The sequence below is a fragment of the Drosophila virilis genome, chromosome 2 (genome assembly GCF_030788295.1).
Source record: "Drosophila virilis strain 15010-1051.87 chromosome 2, Dvir_AGI_RSII-ME, whole genome shotgun sequence".
Lineage (NCBI taxonomy): Eukaryota > Metazoa > Arthropoda > Insecta > Diptera > Drosophilidae > Drosophila > Drosophila virilis.
This window is the reverse complement of record NC_091544.1, coordinates 26443011-26464103: the sequence shown is the minus strand read 5'-3', so window position 1 is coordinate 26464103 and position 21093 is coordinate 26443011. Positions and strand designations below refer to the sequence as shown.

At 41.3% G+C, this 21093-nt stretch overlaps 2 protein-coding genes and 1 non-coding gene across 3 annotated transcripts; 2 read left to right on the top strand and 1 right to left on the bottom strand.

The window, feature by feature from the left end:
- Nucleotides 1–2663: 2663 nt before the first annotated feature.
- On the top strand, nt 2664–6344 carry nerfin-2 (nervous fingers 2). The gene is made up of 3 exons (XM_032433720.2): nt 2664–4192; nt 5361–5584; nt 5639–6344. The coding sequence occupies exons 1-3, from the start codon at nt 2795–2797 to the stop codon at nt 6060–6062; spliced, it is 2046 nt and encodes a 681-aa protein (XP_032289611.2). The 5' UTR covers nt 2664–2794; the 3' UTR covers nt 6063–6344.
- A 751-nt stretch (nt 6345–7095) lies between these two features.
- Alp13 (Alkaline phosphatase 13) lies at nt 7096–8796 on the bottom strand. Its single transcript, XM_015170808.3, has 2 exons — nt 7417–8796; nt 7096–7357 (listed from the first exon to the last, which is right to left on the bottom strand). Exons 1-2 carry the CDS (start codon nt 8741–8743, stop codon nt 7257–7259), a joined length of 1428 nt encoding a protein of 475 aa, XP_015026294.1. The 5' UTR covers nt 8744–8796; the 3' UTR covers nt 7096–7256.
- Nucleotides 8797–18751: 9955 nt separating this feature from the next.
- TRNAG-UCC (transfer RNA glycine (anticodon UCC)) lies at nt 18752–18823 on the top strand. Its single transcript has one exon. It is a non-coding gene; the product is annotated as a tRNA-Gly (tRNA).
- Nucleotides 18824–21093: the final 2270 nt, after the last annotated feature.

Sequence of the window (21093 nt, the reverse complement as noted above, 5' to 3'; positions counted from 1 at the left end):
TTTTGTTTATTTTTGCACACAATCCTCGATAAAAATAAGGAATTTAAATTTACTCTTATAATACTCCAGACGTTTTCTTTATTATGTGCTAGTCACGATATATGCAATGCAAATGTAATTGCGTCCCCATAAAGTATATATATTCTCGATCAGCATCAAAAGCTGAGTCGATATGGCCATGTCTCTGTGTTTCGACAATCTCTGTTTCGTCGATCTCAGAATTTATAAGAGATAGGGATAATCGATAATCGAATACTTGCCCCGTTTCCGAAACAATTTATAAAAATACATATCAAAATCGTATTCTTAAGCAAATCTCAGAATCATAGAGCTAGTCACCAAATTTCACATATAGATTCTACTTTATTATCAAGTATATTTTATTTTTGTTAGAGGCTGTCGTTTCAGGCAGTCTTTTTATCGAACCCTTTTCCAGCTTAGCCACAAACTCTGCAAGCTTTTAAGAGCATATATAATCGTTGTATTAAATTAAACTCTTCAGGTGTTTTATGGACAACTTGTTTTATTATGCACAATTTTTTAAATTTGGCTAAAGGGCATCTGCTAGTCGTGCACTGCACAACTTAAGTCCACTTATTCGCATAAATTCTCTTTTTTCCATGGGGCGCGACCTCTTAATTTGATTATGAGCTGCACAAAAAGTTAATAATTACATTCCTGTTTGTTAGACGTCCTTATCTACGGGCTGCGCAGTCGACGACGACTTTGGCAGCGACTGCAGCGACATTGATGCCGGCCGGCAGCGCGAGGAACTTAATTAATTAGGTTTCTGGAATATTTGAGAGTATTATTTTAAGGCACAACTCGAATTAAAGCTCACATCTTTAAGGGACAACTGGGCGGGCGCCATTTTGAAATTGCATTGCCCACATGCGCAGGAAGTGCCATTAAAAAGTAAACGGAAAACGAATTCAAAAAAAGGACAGTACAAATATAATCCTTTGATTCTTAAAATGTCTACACAAGGCTGACGAGCAAAGGAAGGAAAATGTGTGCGGCAGCAGCAACAATAACAACGCGCAACAAAAGGCTGTTTCCGGTTGGGACTATACCCTCTGCGCCTTCCTCCTCACCCTCCACACCATTCCACCACACACCCCCCCCATGTCCTCGCGGATGTTTGAAACTCCAATGCATTGCATTGAAATTCTTCATTTGCAATTCAATAAAATTCCGTTCATGCTGTGCGACAAATCCGTTTGCCGTCAGGGGGCGTGCCATGCTAGCGCTTTGTCCAATCAGCGTTGCGGCGCAACAGATGCCCAGCGCTTACAGCGCCCTCTGGCGTTCAAAGTGCACGAAAAACAAACCAAAGCAAGCCGCTTTACTCTCTAGGCTTGTGGGCGTGGCAGCGCATGCGCCCATCCACATGTGAAGTGTAGCTGCGCGGGCCGGGGGTGGACTGTCCTGCTATGCATTGCGAGCGAATCCAATGCCAGCTATTGGGCATTCCACAGCTGTGTGCGAGCGAGACCGCCTCAACTCAACCAGATGCCCATGTCACAGCCTGCCGAGTGGGTGGGTGGGTGTTTGGTGGTGGTAGCTGGGTGTTCGCTTGGCCTGGCTTGTGCTGGCTTTCATTGGCTTCGCATTCAAACCCAATTTTGATCGCAACTGGCATTGCGACAGGTGACCCAAAGGCCTCACACGTCCTCGCTGCGCAACCAATATTTCAGTTCAGTTCGACGGGTGCGACGAGCAGGTTGCGTGCAACGGTAAATCTCAAATCCGTGTGCGTTTCTCAAGTCAACATTTCCATATACTATAAAGTGCATATATGTATGAAGTGTTTTGCTTTAAGGCATTAAATTTACATATTAATTAAAAGTGAAAAATAAGTGAAAAATAAACTTTACCATGGATGGAAGCAATTAAAAACACATAATTATTAAAAAATCAATTATTACTAATACTAAAATCAGTGCTTAAAAGCAACAAATAATTCAAAAATAAAAATTTTTAATTATATAACAAATAGAAAACTTAACTGTGCTTGTTTTTGAAGAAAAAATTGATAAAAACATAGTCAATTTCATCCCAAATAAATAAATGTTGTTAAAAGAATATTAAATATTGTGTAAAAGGTATTTTCATACATAAAATATCAGTATTTTATGAAGTTAGATGCTTTATATCTTTATATATTAGATATGTCATCTCTGTGACCTGCGGTCTTAGGCTTCAAGTCACAGGCTAAACGGTTTTATTATTCCATAAAAACCTATTCCATTTAAAAATAAGCCTAATAGATGGCAACACTCATAAAATATATAAATATAAAATATATTTTTGAAGACGAACCCAAAGGCGTTTTCTGTTTTCAGCAAATTGCGATTCGAACCTTCTTCTTAAGTGGTTCACAGCGACCTTATACGACTAGCCTGCGATTCGAACCAGCGTCTTTCTTCTTGCGTGACTCACATGGTCCTAATGGGACTAGCCTGCGATTCGAACCAGCATCCTTACTGTTCAGTGGTTCAAAGATTTTGTAGTTAGTATAAATTTCAAGCCAGAAATTTTATAAACTTCTAAAAATAAATTTAAAAAGCGAAAAAGTGTTTGGAAATTTCTTTTTTCGATTAAAGGGCATTTCAATAAAATAATTTTCATTTGATTGATTTCAAATTAAATTACAGTAAAACTATAAAAATATAAAAGAAAATATTTGAATAACCAAAAGAATCTAGTGAGCATTAAAGTAGCTCGCCAGCTTAAGCAAAAAAGTAAATAAATAAATAGAACGCAAAGGGTGCTGCGACCTGTACCGTAAAACATGCTGAACATGAACCAACTGAGCCAGGCTGCTCCCGTGCTGCCACACCCACAAGCACATTACGCCGATTGCCGCCCATTGCCGGCAATCAACGAGACATTTGCGCAATTTAGCCAACATCGTTTGGCAATCTCGGTCCTCTCCCCATTGGATCTGTCGCTGCGCGCGGCGCCAAATATGGTGCCAATTACACCGCCTTCGACGCCCTCGCCGCCGCGCAAGCGGCAGAGATTAATGTCCGAGGAGAATTACCTGTGGCGGCCGCATGCTGCGCTGGTGATGCAGCAGCCACCAGCAACGGCCACCAGCTATTTTCACCAGCAGCAGCAACAGCAGCAGGAATTGGGTGGCAGCTGCTACGGCTTGCGCGGCTTTGAGGGAGTGGCGAGCTATGACAAAAGTAATTTTCACGGAAAAAGTAACTTTGCGCACATTCCGGCAAGTCAATCGAGCGTGTCCAGGACAGCAGCAACAGCCGCAACAGCAGCAGCAGCAGCAGCAGCCAGCGCGGAGGATGAGACAATTGTATTGACCGAGGACGAGGATGAAACAGTTGTCAGTTCCCATGACTACAATGAGTACGCGACGGACACTGAGGGCGACGGCGATGGCGACGAGGAGGATGAGACTATACAAGTCCACGACGTTGATGTGCCACAGGAGCAGCGGCAGGCGCAGCAGAAGAAGGATGAGGAGGAGGAGGAGGAAGAGGTATTTGTAGACATACTGGGCAACGATGATGATGAAGACGATGTTGTGGAGCTGGCACCACAACAAAGCCCCGCACAGCAGCTGGAGGCCAAGGCCCTGAAACGCCATGAGCTGATCTATGAGGATGAGGAGCTGCATCATCAGGCTGTCAATGGTCTGGCCAAGCTCTTTGAACGTGACTTTGGCTCGTCGTCCAAGGAATGCCTCGAACTGGAAGCAGAGGCTGCAGCAGCCGCCGTCGAGGAGCAGCCGGAAAAAGTTTATACGGATTTGAGTGGTGGCGGCGGCGTCGGAAGCGGCGGCAATGCGGCGCTCCCAAATCCCACTCAAGTGTCAGCACCAGCTCAAGCCCCGCTGTTGCGCAAACACAAGCCAGAGCGTAGACGCACCAAGTTGCGCAAACACGCAGCCATCGATGAGGAGACAATTAGTCCCGTCTCCGGCACCATAATACGCAAGCTGCGCGACGATGAGGAGCTGGTGGTGCGTAAAGGTGACATTGATCCGGCTTTCAATGTCGTCGAAATCACCGAAGAGGCCAAAGCCATCTTGGCCAGCATCGAAAATAAGATTGGCGACTATATGTGTCAGCTTTGTCGCACCGTCTACGATGATGCCTTCATGCTGGCCCAGCATCGTTGTCCACGCATCGTGCACATCGAGTACAAGTGCTCCGAGTGTGAAAAGGTTTGATTTGCCATCCTACTCTAAAATACTAAGCTTTGGATTAATCTTGCAAAATTGAAAACGACATAAGTTTTACCAAGTTCATTAGTTAGAAAATGTTGAGCTTTGAGACCTGATTTAAAGCTATAAAAGCTGCGAAGAACCCTTTGAGCTTTAAGTAAGATTTCTTTAGTACTCGATTTCTGAACTTTCAGCTTTAAGTCCGATTTTTCGTCTACACTAAATAAAGCTGACGTGGAACTCTAAAAGCTTTTTTCATTTTCTTTTTTAAGCTTAGTCGTAGATTACCGTGTTTATAATATAAAGGCTGCCTGTTAAGCCGCTTCAAGCTGTTAAATAAGCTTTCAATTTGAAATGATTTTTCATTAACAAAAGCTTCACAGCACGCTTAAGGCTTAAGACTGATTTCATGAGTAAAATAAACTAAAATTAAGCTTAATTGTTAATTGATTAAAGCGTTTAAAGCTACATCTGACAATTACAATGTTAAAAGAGCTTTCAACTAAATATTTTGAAGCTTCGAGCCTTCTGTAACATTGAACTATTACTACTACTATTTCTAAATAATTCCTATTTAACCAGCATTACATTTCCATACAACTATAAATGATCATAACTCGGTTAAATTAGGTCCGTTTTCAAAAAATAAACATATTGAATTATGTACACGTACAAGTCTACAGAATAAATTAGAGTCAATTTGATTTCAGAACAGACCCAATTTTTTGATATAAGCTGCATGTTTTGGAATGCGAACTATTCGAATATCTGACTTTATTTTCCAGTTTTTCAAAAACCTTAAGCTAATAAAACTCGTAAAAATACGTATTCACGTTCGTGAATTTTAGTTAATTTCACAACAGTTGCATAACACTGTTTTTCAAAGCTGATAAAATTGGTATTGGAAAATTTGTTGCGGTAAGGTTCATTGTATCTGGAAGATATTTGTTTTTTCCTAGCAAATAAATATTAGAACATGTGTATTTAGGCAAATTTAGTGCTATCGTATTTGCACAAATACGCAACACTAAATCTTAAAGCTCTTAAGCCAACTCGGTCAGCAGTACTAAGTATTTAAAGCTTAATCCAAAGCTCAAGTGTTATTTTCAGCTGGTGTCATTGGCACTTATTTGCTTTAACGTCAGCTAATTAAAGCCCTCATTTGCAGGTTTTCAATTGTCCGGCCAACTTGGCTTCGCATCGTCGCTGGCACAAGCCCAAATCGGAGATGCAGCCCGGCAAAAAGCGGTCAAGCGGTGGCGCCAGCGAAGCTGCCATCGCCAGCTGCAGCTCCAGCTCCAGCACAGCAGAGACTGGCCACAAGGCGTCGCCTGGCGAGGATGCCAGCGATGGCATTTATCCCTGCCAGCAATGCGGCAAATCCTTTCGACGGTAAGCGGCAACGGGCTTCGTTCGCATCAATTGTACATGCCACGCTCTTTACAGCTACGCCTATTTGAAGAAGCATCAGGCTTCGCATCAAATGCTGGATAATCTCAAGAATATGGAGCTTTTTAATGCGCATCAGCAGCAGCAGCAGCAGCAGCAGCAACTGCATCAACAGCAGCAGCTGCAGCAGCAACATTTGCCCGCACAACCCGCGGCTGCGGCTGCACCTTATGTGCTGCCACGCCCACCGCATTGCACTTTGTATCCAACGGGCACGTCCAAGAGCTATGCAAGCGGAGGCCAGCGCTTTGGCGGCTTCCCCTTTCAGTCATTCGACCAGCGGCGCTTCTACTCGCTCGGCGAACTGTATCTCAGCCAGCAGCTGGAGCGCTCCTCGGCCTTTCAGTACGTCCATGCGAATCATCTGAGGCAGCTGTCGAATGTCGCCCACAATATGCTGCCGCCGCTGCCGGTCAAATGACCCAGCAGCCATGTGCTGCGTCCTGTGCCGCGCATTGCGTCCACATCGACGTCTACGTCAACAGCAATGGCAACGGCAGCAGCAGCAGCAGCAACAACAGTCAATCGGCAACTGGAGCTGCCACCGATAGTTGCCACAGCGCCCAATTTCAATTGGATGCTGCCGATGTCAACGGCAGCTGCGGCGCCAGCGGAGGCGAGTGAGCATGTTGTTGCTTAATTACAATTCGATTTATAGCATTCAATAAAGTTAAATAGTTAATGTTTACATTATCATCATTAAAAATATTACCAAAAAAAAAAGGAAGACTTCTTATTGGCTTAAAACAAGTAAAGAAACTATGTCAATAAGCCTTTGCTCATGGGAAATATAATATGAATATCGAGAAAGTTGGCATATCTACAGATTTAATACCCTTGCAGATATGTGAGAACTGTGAAGTTCATAATCGGTGAGTTTCATAAAAATATCTTGAAAGCAAAATATATTCCTATGCAAAAACTGTTTTTTCAAACGATTCTTTCCATAGAGCTTTATAATAAAAGTAATGCGATCTAATTAAGAACGGACGGACAGATGGAAATAAAAAGGGGATTAACCGGGTGGGAACCACACCGGATCTGAACTGAACAGCCTGTGCTTATTCTACTTGCCATAAGTCCTCTTCATAGGCAATGCATTCTTGATTAAATTCGTTGCATAGAGTCCGAGCTTCATCGAATTTTCAGCGCATCAATTTTAAATTTTAGCTATTTACTTATGGGAAGGCATTAAAAATGTGTCTAGCTTTTATACCTTTCGAGTTATGCTGAAGAAACCAAAGCCCCATATCTATATTTATGTATATTTCTAAGGTGGGTAGAGCTTAGCGGATGAAAATGTTAGGCTCGTTCTCGGACTAGAGGAGAATATGCCCAGACTGACTCAGCTCATCGTCCTGACAAAGGTTTTGAACACTTTTCAGGATCGGAAATGCCTCCGTCTGCAATCTGCTGCTTCTCCTGCAAACAAATGCTCCAAAAATAAAATGATGTTAGGAAAATAAATTGTATTTGCAATAAAGGTATTTAAGCAAAACCTGTGTAAACAGCTGTGGCATGGTTCACGCCGGGAACTTGAGAACGGAGCATTCGTTCGAACCGTAAACCGAACCAGCGAGCCACAAATTGTTGTGGGGCTTGGCTTAGCTGCTGCCTAGAGCTGCCTGCCAAAAATATCAATGCCCAGGGCATAGGACAGAGCCTGAGCCAGATAGGTTTCATCGTGTACGCCATAGAAGAGCAGGGACTTGGGTCCTGTAAAACAACAGAAAAGGTTCATCGACTTAAGTCAAGTGGTTCGGAGCATGACTCACCCTGTGCGAAGAGCAGACTCTCAGATGGCAACTGCTGCAGCCTGCGCTGCAACAGCAACTCGGGCCCTTGAAGAGACTCCTTCAAAGTGCTGACCAGCTGCGTTTCCTCGCTGACATCCCGACTGGAGCTGAGATAATTGCCATTCGTGAGCAGCACCATTGTCAGCAGATCCTTTTGGCCCATCAAACGGGCCAGCGTCGCATTGAGCAGCTGCAGCTGCTGCCGGGCATCCATGTGCGGCTGCACATAGTGCTCCACAATTAACAGATGCCCCACACCCGGACGCCTGAGCACCTGCAGCGTTCGATTTAGCATCAGTTGCAGCGTGGGCGCCCGGTAGTTGGCGCTCAAATCCCCATTGGCGAGCACGCCCAGCAGATAGTCCAGGCTGCTGCCATTGATGGAGCTGAGCTCCTGTTCATGCTGCACCAGCTCGAAGCGTGGCATGGGCTTGCTTTTCAGTTTTTGATTGCGCCAATCGCGCAACAAATTGCGACCAGCTCTGGCGCGGCACAGCAGCTCATCCGACGGATCCCACTCATATGTGGGCACTTTGGCATTGAACAGCTGCCGGCCGCCGCCTAGCAGCACATTTAACGCCTGCCCCGTTGCACCTGAGACAAGCTGCTGGGCCACATCCTGGCAGCCGGACTCAATGGCACCCACCGGCATCAGGCTATCGCATTCCCAGCTGCTTTGCGCCACCTCCGCGTACAGAGCCGCGCCCATGGCTCCCGTCAGACGTTGATTGGTCACAAAGCCGGTCCGCAGGCCCGCCAGCTGGGCCTGACGCAGCACGCTGCGCAGCTGGCCGGGCGCCGCGCTGCAGTTGCTCCGCATACGCTGAACAGCTGCCAGCGGCACACCCGTCCAGAGGGCACGGAAAACGGCCGACGCATCGCAGGGCGAACTGTAGCTGCAGCTGTTCTTCAGCCGTGCCGCATGCGGGAATCGATCCCAGATGTAGCCCGAATGCTGTGAGCCGTTGAAACGTGCCGCCGCCAGGGCGGGCGCATCAATGCCATGGATCATTAGCAGCCACACATCTTGGGGCTGGCTGCGCTTGGAGTGCACACGCAGCGCCCGCTTCAGCTCCTCAATGCCCTTGTCGTACCAGAGCTTCTGCTCGGCAGATACCGCATCCTTCCAGTAGTCCACGTCGCCCACATTGGCCACCTCGTGCTCCATCTCGTAGCGTATGGTGAAGCCAATGCAGAGCAGCGACACGAGCAGCGACAACACCACCGAACCGGCCAAAATGAACAATTGCGTCGACTTGAGACGCAGCTGAAAGCAGAACCTTCTCATCCGCTGCGACATGGCCATGGAATATGCCCCTAACTAACTGCGACTATGCGCTTCATAGGGTTTTATCTCACCATCCGACCAACTATCTATCTATCCATCCATCTATCTATCTAGATAACATTTGTGTAGACTGTTTGAAGTTTTTATACCCACAATTTGCATTTAGTGCTTGTAATTAGATGGAAAATCTCATGAATATTTCACACATTAATTGCCATATAAACAAATGCATTCTACACTGAAAGAAATTGCATAACAATTACAAATAATACATTACAAATATATGAACACAAGTACTTTCTCTATATGCAGAAATTCTTCTATTACAATATTTATTTATTTTATTATAATATCAGCAATATTATGAGGAGTTTCATGCCTTACACTGAAAGAAATTGTATAATCTTTTTATTGCTAAATGCATTGCGCATAAATTTTCTGTTTGGAATTTGAGTTTTACTTGAAACTTATTTATTTATTTAAGACTGAGCTAAATCACAAATGTACACTGAACATAAATATTTTGAGTGTACACTGAGAAGAATAAATTATACATTATTAATAAAATTGAAAATAATTTAAAAAGATATATACATATATATATGTCGTGTATCCAATAAATTATTGTGAGTATTATTTTGAATGCTAACGATTAAGTGTTAGTAAGAATCAGAGAATTTGACAGAAGGTACTGCTATTTAACATAACTGTCCTACTTGTATTAGGGTTGCTACTGAAAGCATGGTGTGAGACAAAAAAGATAGTCTCTGCCGAGCATGGCCCGAGTGTGTTGTATAACGTCCAGTTTGCTATAGTGTTGAATGTTCACTAACAGTACTAAAAGTCAGAGAAGAATATAGAATGACAAGAGCATGAGTAGTATGCTCGAGGACGATGAAAATTATTCATTCTAAAAGTGGAAGTCATAGAGAACAGACGTGCTCGCTCCTAAAAATATAATTATTTTGTGACTATAACGACACTCGGGACTTGCTGTACTGCCAGTATGCCTAATTGCAAAGAAAGTGATTTCTCTGTTCCGACATCAGAAGTGGGATTAGGCGATGCCCCTCCACGAGGCAATTCTGACGATTCGTGGCGTCAGCTTTTGGAATCTCAAAATCGAAATATTCTTGAGATTATTAAAGCAATGCAGATGTCAAATTCAGCATCCTCAACAAAGAAGAGCATCTCGTTGCCAAAGTTCAACCCGGACATTGCAGGCGCAGATGCAAATGCCTGGTGCAAAACTGTGGACATAATACTTGACGATAATCCTATTGAGGGCAGTACACTGGTGATGACCCTCAGCGGCTCCCTAGAAGGAAGCGCCTCGCCCTGGCTTTCTCAAATATGCTATACTGGAATGAACTGGCAAAATTTTAAGGAATTGTTTTTGCAACGTTTCGTGGGAATGGAAACATCGGCGGCAACTTTAATGAACATTTTTAATGGCCGACCGAATGATGGCGAATGCCTCTCCGTATATGCGAGCCGTCTTGTGACCTCACTTTTATCCAAATGGAAGACAGCGAACATGGAGGAAATTGCAGTCTCAGTTGTTTTGGCACATACATCGAAAATCGACAAAAGTCTGCAACGTATGTTATATACGACTAATATTAAAAGTCAAGACGAGATGCAACAGCATCTGAAGGCCTATGCTTATGGAAGGTCAAATGGAGGTCTACAGCCAAATATCCCAATGGAACCAGATCGCAAGAGATCGAAAACATATGGCATTAAATGTCATCATTGTGGAAACCTCGGACACAAAATGGTCGAATGTCGCAAGAGGAAGTATGAAGAAGGCAACGTGTCAAAAAACTCAGCATTACCTAAAGTTCGATCTGCCGTTACCTGCTTCAAATGTGGCGATGCTGGCCACATTGCGTCTTCATGTACGAAAGGAGTTTCTACGAGCGGTGTTGGATCACATGACAAGCGTATAAACATCTGTTGTGTGTCCGAGCCAAAAGGAATCCTGCGTCAATCTGGTGAGCTCGTTCCATTTTGTTTTGACTCTGGAGCGGAATGTACGCTCATCAGAGAGAGTTGTGCCGAGAAATTTTCCGGAAAAAGAATTAATAATTTGATAGTTTTGAGGGGTATTGGAGAAAATCCTGTGTATAGCACTATGCAAATCTTGGCTACTGTTAAAATTGATCAGTACTCCTTAGAAATATTATTTCATGTAATAATGGATAAGTTTTTGAAATACGATGTATTGATAGGCCGTGATATACTCGGATTAGGCTTTGGAGTCTCCATCGAGGCCGACAAATTTGAAATGTACAAAACCAAAACTGTTGATGTACTAATAAAAGTGCCAGATATAAGTTACGTAGAGCATCTGAATAACGATAGAGCATTAAGCAACACTGATAAGAATCGTCTGCTAGAATTATTGCAAAACTATGCTGATAAATTTATTGAGGGTATTCCTCAAACGCGAGTGACTACGGGTGAACTTGAAATCCGCCTGCTTGACCCAAATAAAACTGTACAAAGGCGTCCGTATAGGTTAAGCATAGAAGAAAAAGAAGTCGTGCGAAATAAAGTAAAAGAATTGTTAGACGCAAACGTTATACGTCCTAGTTGCTCTCCATTTGCAAGCCCAATGCTGATGGTAAGAAAGAAAAATGGAACCGATCGACTATGTGTCGATTATCGGGAACTGAATGCTAATACGGTCGCTGACAAATATCCGCTGCCTTTGATTTCTGATCAAATTAATAGACTGAGTGAAGGCAAATATTTCTCCAGTTTAGACATGGCAAGTGGTTTTTACCAAGTTCCAATACACCCAGACTCTATCGAGCGCACTGCTTTTGTCACGCCAGAAGGACAGTATGAATTTTTGGCCATGCCTTTTGGATTAAAAAATGCTTCCTCGATTTTCCAGCGCGCAATCGTGAGAGCATTGGGTGATTTGGCTCAAACGTATGCCATCGTCTATATAGATGACGTGTTAATTCTAGCGAAGACAAAGGAAGAGGCACTTGAAAGGCTACAAACGGTCTTGGAAAACTTGTCTAGAGCTGGATTCTCATTTAACATTACAAAATGCTCGTTCTTGAAAACAAGCATAGAATATTTAGGATACTTGGTTGAAGCGGGTCAAATTCGACCAAATCCACGCAAGATACAAGCGTTGGCCGAATTGCCGTCACCGCAGTCAGTAACGCAGGTGCGACAATTCATAGGCCTAGCCTCGTATTTTAGGCAATTCGTACCAAAATTTTCTGAGCAGATGAAAGCTTTATATAATCTCACCTCCAAGAATAATAAATTTGTCTGGAAGCCGGAATATGAGGAAATTCGTCAAAAAATCGTATCAATTTTGACTAATGACTCCGTTTTGACAATTTTCGATCCACTAAAGCCAATTGAATTACATACAGACGCAAGTTCTATTGGATATGGTGCTATTTTAATGCACAAGATAGAAAATAGACCCAGAGTCATTGAATATTACAGCAAATGTACGACAATGGCTGAAGCAAAATATCATTCATACGAGCTTGAGACCCTCGCAGTTTACAACGCAGTAAGACACTTCCGCCATTATTTACATGGTCAAAAATTTATTGTGCATACAGATTGCAACTCCCTGAAAGCAAGTATCAAAAAAATTAACCTTACCCCAAGGGTACATAGATGGTGGGCATATCTGCAATCATTTGATTTCAGCATTGAATACAGGAAGGGAGAACGCATGTTACATGCTGATTTTTTCTCGCGCAATCCGTTGCCTACTGATTATAAATCCTCAGCGAAAACGGTTGAAATGCACATAAACCTAGCTGAGATAACCGACGATTGGCTTCTAGCCGAACAGCAACGAGATTCTGACATTGCTTCCATAACCTTAAAATTGCGAAACCATAAGATGGGAGAAGCTATCTCAGCGTCGTACGAATTGAGAGCAGGAGTATTATATCGAAGGATTCAAAGAAATGGCAGCACAAAATGTTTGCCTGTAATACCTAGAGCCTTTAGATGGTCAGTCATTAACAATGTTCACGAAGCCATAATGCATTTAGGGTGGAAGAAAACTCTAGACAAAATGTATGCCAACTACTGGTTCGAGAAGATGTCTAAGTATGTGAAAAAGTTTGTAGAAAATTGCATTACCTGTAGAGTGTCAAAACCACCATCTGGTAAGCTACAAATAGAAATGCACCCGATTCCTAAAGATGACATACCCTGGCACACTGTGCATATTGATATAACCGGAAAATTAAGTGGCAAAAACGACTTAAAAGAGTACATCATAGTTCAAGTTGATGCATTCACAAAATTTGTTCACCTTCAACATACGCTGAACCTTAATACGGAAAACTGCATTAAGGCAGTCAAAGAAACTGTTGCACTATTCGGAGTGCCGGCACGCATCATAGCTGATCAGGGTAAATGTTTTGCTAGCACAAGGTTTAGGGAATTTTGTTCTTCGCAGAAGATAGGTTTACACCTGATTGCGACGGGCGCCAGTCGAGCAAACGGCCAAGTAGAGCGTGTCATGAGCACCTTGAAGAGCATGCTCACAGCGGTTGAGAGTAGTCAGCGATCCTGGCAAGACGCTTTAAAAGACATACAGCTGGCAATAAATTGCACGACAAATCGTGTAACGAAATATAGTCCGTTAGAATTGCTAATCGGTAAAGAGGCAAGGCCGTTAGGAATGATAACAATATCAGATGAAAAAACAATTGATAAAGATTTAATAAGAGCACAAGCGAAAGATAACATGGTGAATAACGCTAAATATGATAAGGCTAGGTTTGATAAAAATAAAGCAAAAATTGTAAAATATAAGCTTGGTGATCATGTCCTACTCAAGAGGGAAGAACGAAATCAAACGAAGTTAGATCCCAAGTTTAAGGGACCTTTTGAGATAATCGAAATACTTGATGGAGACAGATATTTATTAAAGTCATTGACGAGTAAGCGCACGTTTAAGTATGCACATGAGTATTTGCGAGCTTTTCCAAGCAACAATGTATCGGAGGAGTTGATAGATTTGAGAGATGATGAGTGTGACAATGTTGAGGACATTGCTCAAGACACTGTGGCACTAAGAGAGAGTGCGGTTGGGCTCATACACGATGGCTAAGACCGCACCATAATACTCACGCCGTGCACAAGTGCTCGATCATGGCGTGCTGAAGCGGGTGATATTATGGCGGGGGTCAGAGGTTGAAAGACCTGTATGGATCCGCTCCATGTTATCGTTGCTGGGCAGCAAGAGCCTATAGACGTGTGATGACAGAACAACAACAAAAAAAAAAAAAAAAAAAAAAAAAAAAAAAAAATAAAAAAAAAAATAAAACCTACAATGACCGATGATACTGCTGTTTGTAAAGCTATTCTTAAAGTAAAGTAATGACTAATAAATTTTACCCAACAATTTTGACTATGGCATGATCTAAGCGAAATGTACACACGAGGACGTGTGAAATGTCAGGAAGGCCGTGTCGTGTATCCAATAAATTATTGTGAGTATTATTTTGAATGCTAACGATTAAGTGTTAGTAAGAATCAGAGAATTTGACAGAAGGTACTGCTATTTAACATAACTGTCCTACTTGTATTAGGGTTGCTACTGAAAGCATGGTGTGAGACAAAAAAGATAGTCTCTGCCGAGCATGGCCCGAGTGTGTTGTATAACGTCCAGTTTGCTATAGTGTTGAATGTTCACTAACAGTACTAAAAGTCAGAGAAGAATATAGAATGACAAGAGCATGAGTAGTATGCTCGAGGACGATGAAAATTATTCATTCTAAAAGTGGAAGTCATAGAGAACAGACGTGCTCGCTCCTAAAAATATAATTATTTTGTGACTATAACGACACTCGGGACTTGCTGTACTGCCAGTATGCCTAATTGCAAAGAAAGTGATTTCTCTGTTCCGACATATATATATATACTAGCGTGTATAGCCCGGCCTTGTCCGTGGCACACATAAAATAAATGTTCTCAAAAATCTTTGAAAATGATTTTGAGACTGATAAATAAACATGCAAACGTTTTCCGCCAATTTACCACTGTTGCGGGTGGAATTTCCCAAATCGCTTCGAAAATGATTTTTCATATAGATCTTTGGAAATTAATTTGAGCGGGAAACGTCACATAGCATAATAGATGCTCGCAATCAGTAAAAGCGCTGCCTAGAATTTCTTTCAATTTGTATTTAAATAGTATTTGAATTATTGCTAACAATTTTGCGCAGTGTGTTAAATGCACAAAATTGAAATTTCGATTTGAATATTAGCCTTACCTTTGCCGTGGGTCAACGACGTCTCTGTTTTGGCAATTAAATGCTGCACACATTCTGTGCCATTATTTGTGGGAGGCCACAACTGTTTTATTGAGTGGGCGTGGCCTCACAACACACACACACACACGCGCACGCACACGCTCACACATGGACTGCGGCCGGACAATGCATCTAATTGTCATTTGAATATTGGCAAACCGCAGCCAACTATTCGCTCATGAATTTTCAATTACAACGCATCGAACAGCATTTTGCACATTTGTCGTTATGCGAATGCGAAATTATTGTCGCAATTGCCAGTCGTTAACCTGCTGTCACGCCCCATTGACCCCACCCTACACTGAGCGAAAAAGAAAACTGGGAATCGAGTACAAATTGCCAAAAGGTTATCTAAATGCAGTTCCGTTTAAGTTATCTTCAACCCAGAATCAAATTCTTAATCCAAGATCTTCCTTTTAGACCCAAAACTCTTAAAGGCTTAATTTAAGACATGTGTGGTTCGTCTATTGTGAATATTTTACGCTTATTTCAAGTCGAAATGTTGCTGAAGTCTAAAAAGCGAGTACAATCTGAGAATCAAATTCTTATTTCAAGAACTTTTCTTTAGCCGGAAAATCCCTCAAGTCACATGCTGTACTCAATTTAAGCTAAGATGTTGTACGTCTATTGTGAATACTTTACTCTTATTTTAAGTAAGTTTTAGTTTTGAATCACGTAAAGCTTTTTTTTACAATTTTCTATTTCGACTTTATCAAAATTGTAAAAAAAGCTTGCTATTCGAAAAACTATTCTTTACATTGTCAATTCAAAATTTCTTAATTCAAGAAATATTGTACCAAAAATGATTGTATTTATTTATTTAATACATTTTCGCAAGGTTTAAAACATTCTCACCACAAAGCTTACATGGGCGGAAACATATTGAACATATTTGGAGGAAAGGCAATATCTAAACAATTTTTAGCAGAAATAATGGACTCTAGTATTAATTCCGAATGAAATGTATTCAAGCGTTTTAGTCCATTTTCTCTCAGTGTAACGGCTAGCCATCATTTCGACGCTTTGAAGTTACTTTGCATTGACATGTGGTCAGTTTTCCCTGTCACAATTGTAACAGCAGCAGCTGCCACATGCCGCTTGCCGCTTGCCACTTGCAGCGAACTCACGTTTCTTTATCAATTTGCCAATTTATCTAGTTGTCCTGTTGGCCCTGACAGTACATCAAATACGCCCACGGAAGTGACCTTTCCTTCTGAATTATTTCCGCTGGCAATTTTTCAATCATGCTGAGAATTTGAGCTACGCATTGCGTGCGAGTCATTGAGCTTTTATTGCCATTACATACTTTATTATTAAGTACTTGTTCTCCACCTACAGATTTCCTTTACCGTTATCATATCCTGAATAGTTTTCAATTGAGTAGTTTTTATTTACACTCAATGCGTGCGAGCGCACGCACTGCGAGCTGCCCAAATGAAAGCTTTAGCACTCTTGCCCGGTTCATGCATTGGCTAAGCTTTTGCTCAAGCTTCTTCTATTACTTAGCGCCATCTATTGGCAGTCGAATGCAAGCACATGCAACAGGCAAGTACGCGCTAAAGAACCTGTGCATATGTGTGCATACAATCTGTATACCGAGCATGCAGTTGGTATATATGTATGTGTGTGTGTGTAGGTATTTATATACTCACATACATACATAACTGTTGTGACCGAATTTTTACCAATTTGCGAGGTGTGAGGGTGTGAGAGAAAGAAACGAAGTGTGCGAAACTGCGGAAAGATAAATCAATTACTTGCGTTTGGGGCAGCTCCAGATTAATAAATGCGGCATACTGAGAAGCCCTGAAAAACAGCTCATGAGTATTTACTTTAAAAAGATTAAACTAAAGGAGAGATACATAAATAACTATGTACAGATAAGCATGTACATATATATGTACGTGCATAGATAATAACTATCTACAGATAGTTTATGTACTGATTAATAGGTAAATAGATAGAATGGAATAGGTATCTTAAGATATATGCAAAAAGATACATATAAATTTATAGACCGAAATGCATACATATGTACATAGACCGACATTTATCTATAGATATACAGGTAGAAAGATAGATAGATACATATGTATCCAGGGATATTCAAGTGCATAGAACGATAAACAACTATGTATGTATACAAATGTATCTTTAGATAGATAGATATGTATCTATGCATATTCATCGATAGATAGAAATGTATACATATGTACATATATAGATATTTATGTATAGATACATAGAAAGGCAGATTTGTATCTATAGATATATATAAATACATGTAGATAGATAGAAATATATCTATGTATACTCAACGATAGATAGAGATGTATATATGGACAGATATACATATATAGATGAACGTGAAGAAAGATCGATACATTTTTTATAAATTATCTATAGATTTACGTTTACATAGAGAAATATATAAATATATATACATAGCTATGTATTTAAAAAAAACATGTATCTATAGATACAAACATACATATTTATATATATAGATGGTTGGGCATAAGTGTCTATTCTTGTAAATAGCTAGATAGATGTGAATCTAAGTAAATGATATGTACATATCCATCGGTAGATAGAATTGACTGATAAATAGTTATGTATCTATAGATACATGGCCAGCTTAACAGATGTAGATAAATGTGCTGACCAGGATGCAATTAGTGTCGAGTGGCTATCAAGTTGCAATTGACATGGAGCTTGGGAAAGCTATTTGACCGCCCTGTTAAGTGAATGGGCTGCGCCGTGGCGCATGTGGCATGCAGCTGTTACCGCCAACTAATTGAAGGAGACAGCCGAGAGCGGGAAGAGGCATAGGAAGTGTGGCAGCCGCAGGAGCAGCAGCACATGCAGCTCAACAGCTGGCGACGCCCACGCGGCCCAAGGATGTGAAATGCCAAAGCGTGGGCGCAAGCTACAGGCCAGGAGAAAGGAGGGAAAGAGCGTGAGAGAGAGAGAGGGAGAGGGTCAGGGAAAGCGCAAGAGTGCTGGCTATGGGAGAGCGAAGTTGTGAGCCGTGTGCAATCGGGCGGCTCCCTGCTGAACTGGGCTCCGGACTCTCTTTGCACGCCGTTGACCTTGTCCTCCAAATGGCGAAATGCAAGAGATTTTTCAGCGTCATATTTTCCTTTTCCTTCTATTTGCTTCCATGTGCATTTTCCACACTTCCATATGGTCCTTGCGGATGCACACGCACAGTTGGAAAATGCGTTTGTTAATGCATTTGAATTAATTGCTGGCAATTATAATACAACATTTTTGTCAATCAAATTGTTTTTATTTTTTGCTTAAAAACATTTCACTTTAAATGCAACGGAATTTTTTTTTTCTACTTTTGCTATTATTTTTCGTGCGGGGGCACTTTATAGAGAAACTGTTACTGCTGTGTGTGTGGGTGTGTGTGTGTGTGTGTGTGTGTGTTAGTGTGTAATCGCACTCTATCAAACATCTATATGCTTTTAAGTGTATACAAAAATGCGAGGCAGAGGCGTAGCTGAGCTGGGTCAAAAGGGGCATTCAGAACCTGTGACACGTTCATTTGAGTCTGTTGAGTCCCAATTCGTTCAATCCCGATACTACGCAGTATTTGTTGAGTATTATGACTCATGCGCTAATTTGTCACATCCTCATTCAAATTAGTTCATGAGTTTCCACATCGTTCAATCACGCTTATTCAATCGTTCTCAAGCGTGGCGTCGGTGGTGTAATGGTTAGCATAGTTGCCTTCCAAGCAGTTGACCCGGGTTCGATTCCCGGCCGACGCACAAGTGCATTTTTTACTTGAGATAACTGTTTTTTTCTTTTTTTCGAATTTTGATTTTCTTCAGCATTTCATGTAAGTTCCAACATCATTCAGTTGTTCTTCTGATAGTTGTTCCAATTTCACGTACACGTATCCCACAAAGTTTCATCATCATCATCATCATCATCATCTACGTTATTTACGTTCCATTATCGTTCAGTACTTCATAAGGTTCAGCAAACTTTTTAAGCACAATGGAGCTTAAATAAACTACTTCACGAAAATTGAGAAAGTACTTAGTTCGATTCATCAAATGAGCAGATGAACTGAAATCATTTATTGACCAGGAAAAGGCAACTCTGCCATGTAGATAAGAAGTTTCCAAGAAATTCTCAATTTGCCCGCCATTTTCTTAGGGTGCTCATCTTAACCCGCTAACCCCCCTTTCCATTGATTATTTGCCAACTTCCCTGCGTCGATTTTTGTTCATAGTTTCTGTTGTTGTTTTTTTTTTTTTTTTGTTCGTCGATTACGACTTTGCCGCCATAATAGAAAATTGCATAGTAAAATTAAAAAATAAATAAATGAATATAACAACAATAATGACAATTTTACTATAATAATAAGTAGTTAATTTCCCCCACTCAGGCACACCCACACACATGTGTGTATGTATGTAACAGCTACTGTAATTTTCATGCCTGATTGCATTCCTCTCGCAGTCGACAGTTTGAGAGCAACTGGAGAAGGCATAGTAAATGTTTTCCAATAGAGCCCGATCAGAATGCCATGAAAAAACGTTTCCTTCATATTTATGCAGGGCGATTAAATTAGATGATATGTGAAAATGATAAGATACGACTGCATTTGAATAGAATTCGATGAGGTGAACTAATTTCAGTTGCAAACAGTAGTTCCTCGGAAATGGAAACTTACCGAAGTTGGAATTTTCTTGAAAATGGAAGATCAAGTCAAATAAAGAACTGAAGATTAATACTTCATGTATAACAAACGAACATACTAGCTTATGTGTATTTAAAAATAATTTGTTTTCGACTCATTCCTTAAGGTTCGCATTCCGAGGGACCACTGTAGACAGACATTGAGTAATGAAGAGAAAGAGCAGGCGTTTGGATCAAAAGCTTTTTTTTATTACTCAATGCACTGTACCAAAGACCATCTTTGGCTTGGCAAACACGAAGCAAGAACATAAAAGAAAATATATAAAAAAATATAAAAAAAAACTACCTCCAGTACAGAAAACGAATTGTAGAGAACATAAGTAGGGCCAAGAAGCTGCAAATTATTGATTATAAGTGCATCGTGTATAAAGTATATAAATGTTTGTATGTATGTGTGTGTGCATAGCACACATATACATACATGCACACATATATGTGTGTATGCATGTAAGAATTAGTTTTCCCATCTATTTGCATCTGGACGTTCTTAGAGCAAAGCAAATACAGTTGACAACTGACGACAGCAGCTCACCAATACACACAAACAGATGCAGAGAGACCGTTTGTGTTTGTGTGTGCTCTTATACTAATGCATTTTGATACTGGCCTTGAACGTGAGTTGCATTTGCACAAAAAAAAAAAAATCGGTTGTGTGAGAGAGGGGCAGCGCATGAGCGAGCGCAAAGACGATAGAGTGCGACACAAGGGGCATCGCAAGAAATTTTTGCCAAAGCGAAAAGCTTAAAGTATATACACACACACACACACACACACACACACAAGCACAGCAGCAAACAGAAAGCGAACTGCAGCCTGCTCGCCTGCATTTCCCGCTCTCTAGCTATCGCTCTCTCTGTTATGCACGCTGCTTTGCCCAGCTAAAAATTCAAAGTAGTCTCAAGGTTATCGCGCGCACACACACACACGCACACAGATATGTACTTGCATATGTACATACGCATACATAGGAACGTTCTCTCTTGCACTCTGCTGCGCAGTGTCTAGCAGTGCGCTCTTCATTTGCATTTTGTTTTTTGTTTTTTCATATGTACATATATTTGATTTTTTTTTTTTTTTTTTTGGCAATTTGAAAAGCTCATAAACTTTCCAATTGCATTGCCCGGAAATCTGGGCGGCCTACTGAAAACAATTTCCCAGCTTTATTAACTTCATATCTCATTGCATACACAATTTGTTGACCATTCGCTTGGGTCCAAGTCTTATCGCAATTCGCTTACGTTTGCATCTTTACTAGATTCGCTGGTTTCAAATTTCGCTTTAGTCGCTCTTGTGGGCGTGTACGCAAGAGTCAGGTGTTTTTAGGGCGAAT

Coding starts and splice junctions, on each gene's coding strand:
- Alp13 (XM_015170808.3), bottom strand. CDS start 8,743: ATGGCCATGTCGCAGCGGATGAGAAGGTTCTGCTTTCAGCTGCGTCTC. Junction 7,358..7,416: donor GAGTCTGCTCTTCGCACAGG/GTGAGTCATGCT, acceptor GTTGTTTTACAG/GACCCAAGTCCCTGCTCTTC.
- nerfin-2 (XM_032433720.2), top strand. CDS start 2,795: ATGCTGAACATGAACCAACTGAGCCAGGCTGCTCCCGTGCTGCCACAC. Junction 4,193..5,360: donor AGTGCTCCGAGTGTGAAAAG/GTTTGATTTGCC, acceptor CCTCATTTGCAG/GTTTTCAATTGTCCGGCCAA. Junction 5,585..5,638: donor TGCGGCAAATCCTTTCGACG/GTAAGCGGCAAC, acceptor CGCTCTTTACAG/CTACGCCTATTTGAAGAAGC.